The 3185-nt window shown below is 35.9% G+C and overlaps 1 protein-coding gene across 1 annotated transcript in view; it reads right to left on the bottom strand.

Annotated features, from left to right (window-relative positions):
• The window catches only part of LOC122078611, a 5605-nt gene that overhangs the window by 1795 nt on the left and 625 nt on the right, over positions 1–3185 (bottom strand). Inside the window, exons 2-3 of the mRNA XM_042644669.1 lie at positions 1879–1994; positions 101–315 (exon numbers count right to left, since the gene is read on the bottom strand). Of these exons, the coding sequence (XP_042500603.1) occupies positions 101–315; positions 1879–1968 (305 nt within the window). The 5' untranslated portion in view covers positions 1969–1994. The remainder of the gene's footprint in view (positions 1–100; positions 316–1878; positions 1995–3185) is intronic.

The following is a 3185-nucleotide window of genomic DNA, read 5'->3' as shown; positions in this document are numbered from 1 at the left end:
CCCCCCCCCCCCCAAAAAAAAGAATAATAAAAGGAGATCATAGCCATTAAATGATAACATCGAGGAACATTCTACGGTGAACAGAAGAAACCATACTTACAATGCAACTATGAAGAACACAATCATGGTAGCATTCCGGAACAAAGCCTCAGTTGGAACAGATTTTCCTTTGTAGGGGTAAAATACAGAGAAAAATCCAAAACAAACTGACAGAAAGAGAGCTACAATAGATAAGGTCCCCAAAGCAACGGTTGGATCTGAAGGAAACTTGCAAATAACAACACCCTTTCCAGTAATTGGAGTTCCATATGCCGGCTGTCAAAACCATTATAAGAAAAGGGTATAATCAATTAGACAGCAATCTAGGAAAAAAACATAACAAATATGGTAAAAACTAAATCTTTTTTCTTAATGGATTCTACTATGAAAAACATTACACACATGTTAACTAAAAAAACAAAGAATCTATGCAGAACCAAATGTAAAATTTTGAGTTTTAGTTAGAGATGAAGAAAGCTTTCTTTATTTTAAATAGCTGGAAGTCCATTGCAGACATATTTGTACAGTACAACAAAACTTCCAAGCACTACCACACAAAACTGTATAGATATACCAATATATTGGTCTTATAAAGAGCAAGCAGCCAAAAATCATGAAAAGCTCATGTTTAAATACCAAAGCATGATTTGAAACATTGCCTTTCTAAAAGGTGAGGCCTCAAGGCATGGAATGTAAACATTATGAGCATGTATGTCTTCTTTAACAATTGAACTGGTCATCCCAGACAACATGCACACCATAGACTCTATGGACTCCACACCTAGTTGTGGCATCTCAAGTGGGGCTCAAATTATGAGGCAGGTAGACTCCAAGGTCCCTCTCAGCCAAAATGGAGTTGAACATGTGGCAAAAGAAAGCAATGCAGATTCCAAACTACCAATAGGGTGTGAGTTAATACTTGGCCAACCAGGAGGAAGCATGCCACACCACACCTAATTGTGGCATCTCAAGTGGGGCTGAAATTATGAGGCAGGTAGACCCAAAGGTCCCTCTCAGCCAAAATGGAGTTGAACAAGTGGCAAAAGAAAGCAATGAAAATCCCAAACTACCAATAGGGTATGAGTTAACACTTGGCCAACCGGCAGGAAGCATGCCAATACATGGAAAGGTTTACCAATGAATTGAGTATAAAATTTGATTAGATGGCCAACCCATATCATTACTTAAATATCCAACTGCCAAGGTCACCACATCACCCTTCCATATGGCACAATTAGGTTTGCAGTCCATAGATTTTATGATGCACTGGCTATGAAGGGAACTTTTATCTTCAATATATATATATATATATAACAAAAATAGGATAACTGTTTCTTAACAGGAAATGCATGACAACATCTCATGGTCTGAGGGATAAGCAACTTCCTTAAGGTTCAACACTTGATAGCATAGTTTGGACCATTTGCTGTCCTTTCTTTCACAGTAAGTAGATAATAAATAGAAGAAACAGAAAAAAAAAAAAAAAAAAAAAAGCAGGTTGTCATAGTGCACCACCAGAGTTAATTGATAATAAATTTTTGAGATAACAGGCTGCATGTAGTCAATAAAGTTAGTGGCCTACTCTGCAACTTATAAAAAATAATGGCATATCCTGTACAAACAATTGAGTGCCTTTAAGCTAGGCTGGCAAGTGTAAACAAACTGCACATGAAGTCTAAAACCAAACGATGCAAGATACTGATGCATGTTTTCTTTCACCTTTATCTAATATTGATGCAATACAAATCTAAAAGAATATTAAAATAAAGATCATATGTAAGATAAAAGATGGATCATATTCCAAAATGAGAATAATACCCTTCTATCAAGGTAGTATACCTTTTTATTTTCGGCAATTACTCCAAATATGAAGGCTAGAACTCCAAAAGCTGCCACAGTAAGAGAAATATGTGCAGTCTGAAAAGCCATTTCTTTGGAAAAATTAGCACAAGGCCCTGAAAATTGGGAACAAAAATGGTGAATGGAAATTAATAACAAAAATGGTGAATGGAAATTAATGAGAAAAGCAAAGCAGCAAGACCCAATATCCAGTAAATGATTGATTACTATATGTCATATATAGACTGTTCTAATCAAACTTGTGGGGGGAGGGGAAGCAAACTGAAATACAACAAAGGGCAATGATAAGATCACCCATAGGTGAGCTAGTTCAAGTGATCATATCAAATGTCTGAAAAAATATTTTCAGGGGTTTTCATATGAAAACATTGGGTAGGTATATATAATTATCAAACTACCCTCAGGTACTCTTCTCTGTCCTCGAAATCGATTGTACAAATGATTATCCTACAGAAGTGGCCATCAAAAAGCAGTTGACCAAAAAACGTCCCACACTCAAAATTAAAGATAAAAGCCCATAGGTAAATGGACGAGAAAAACAATTACCAAGTCACTGGCTACGGAATGCACAAAAAAAATTTATAGAGTACAAGGGATAATGAGAAGGTTATCTGGCCACTATAAAAGGCCTTTTTCGTGAATTTTACTTTCCTTCAATCAAAACAGCTAGCTACTTAATACTTACCAGATCAAATGTTGTATTGGGATTTCCATCGAGTTTTTATAATTTAAAGAAATTGAGTATACATATTATTTCCTACCTAGTCTCAGAATGAAGACTTTCACAAACAGAGATTGGATTCAAAATATTCTCCTTACCCTTCTATTAGTGAAAGAATGTATTTATGCAAGAAGATGAGAGGACCTAGTCTCCTCTGTTACTGAAAGGGACAGGAGACTGATAACAGCTAACTAACTCTAACCGAATAAGCAACTACTAACAGAACCTCAACTGATTCTGTTATATCAGTTATAGGAGAACATGGTGACAGGGTAACAACTAGAGCATCAGAGGTTACTCTTCTACGCAGAATGAGGAATATTGAAAACAAATATTATATAACCATCAATAAATCAATAAAATAAGATTTTGTACAAGCATCAAGCTTGAATTGAGAACCAGAAAGTTGAAGGGATAATGGAGGGGGAGGGAACCCATAGGGATATACGAAGAAGAAGAATCCACTGCGATATATGTAAGCCTCAACAATATAAAGGAAGAACCAAATATCCATCATTAACAGAGATAAAATAAAAAATAAAAAATAAAAGGGGGGGGGGGGGGG

The sequence above is a fragment of the Macadamia integrifolia genome, chromosome 5, assembly GCF_013358625.1.
Source record: "Macadamia integrifolia cultivar HAES 741 chromosome 5, SCU_Mint_v3, whole genome shotgun sequence".
Lineage (NCBI taxonomy): Eukaryota > Viridiplantae > Streptophyta > Magnoliopsida > Proteales > Proteaceae > Macadamia > Macadamia integrifolia.
Note: the sequence above shows the minus strand (reverse complement) of the source record. Positions and strands in the feature narration are given on the sequence as shown.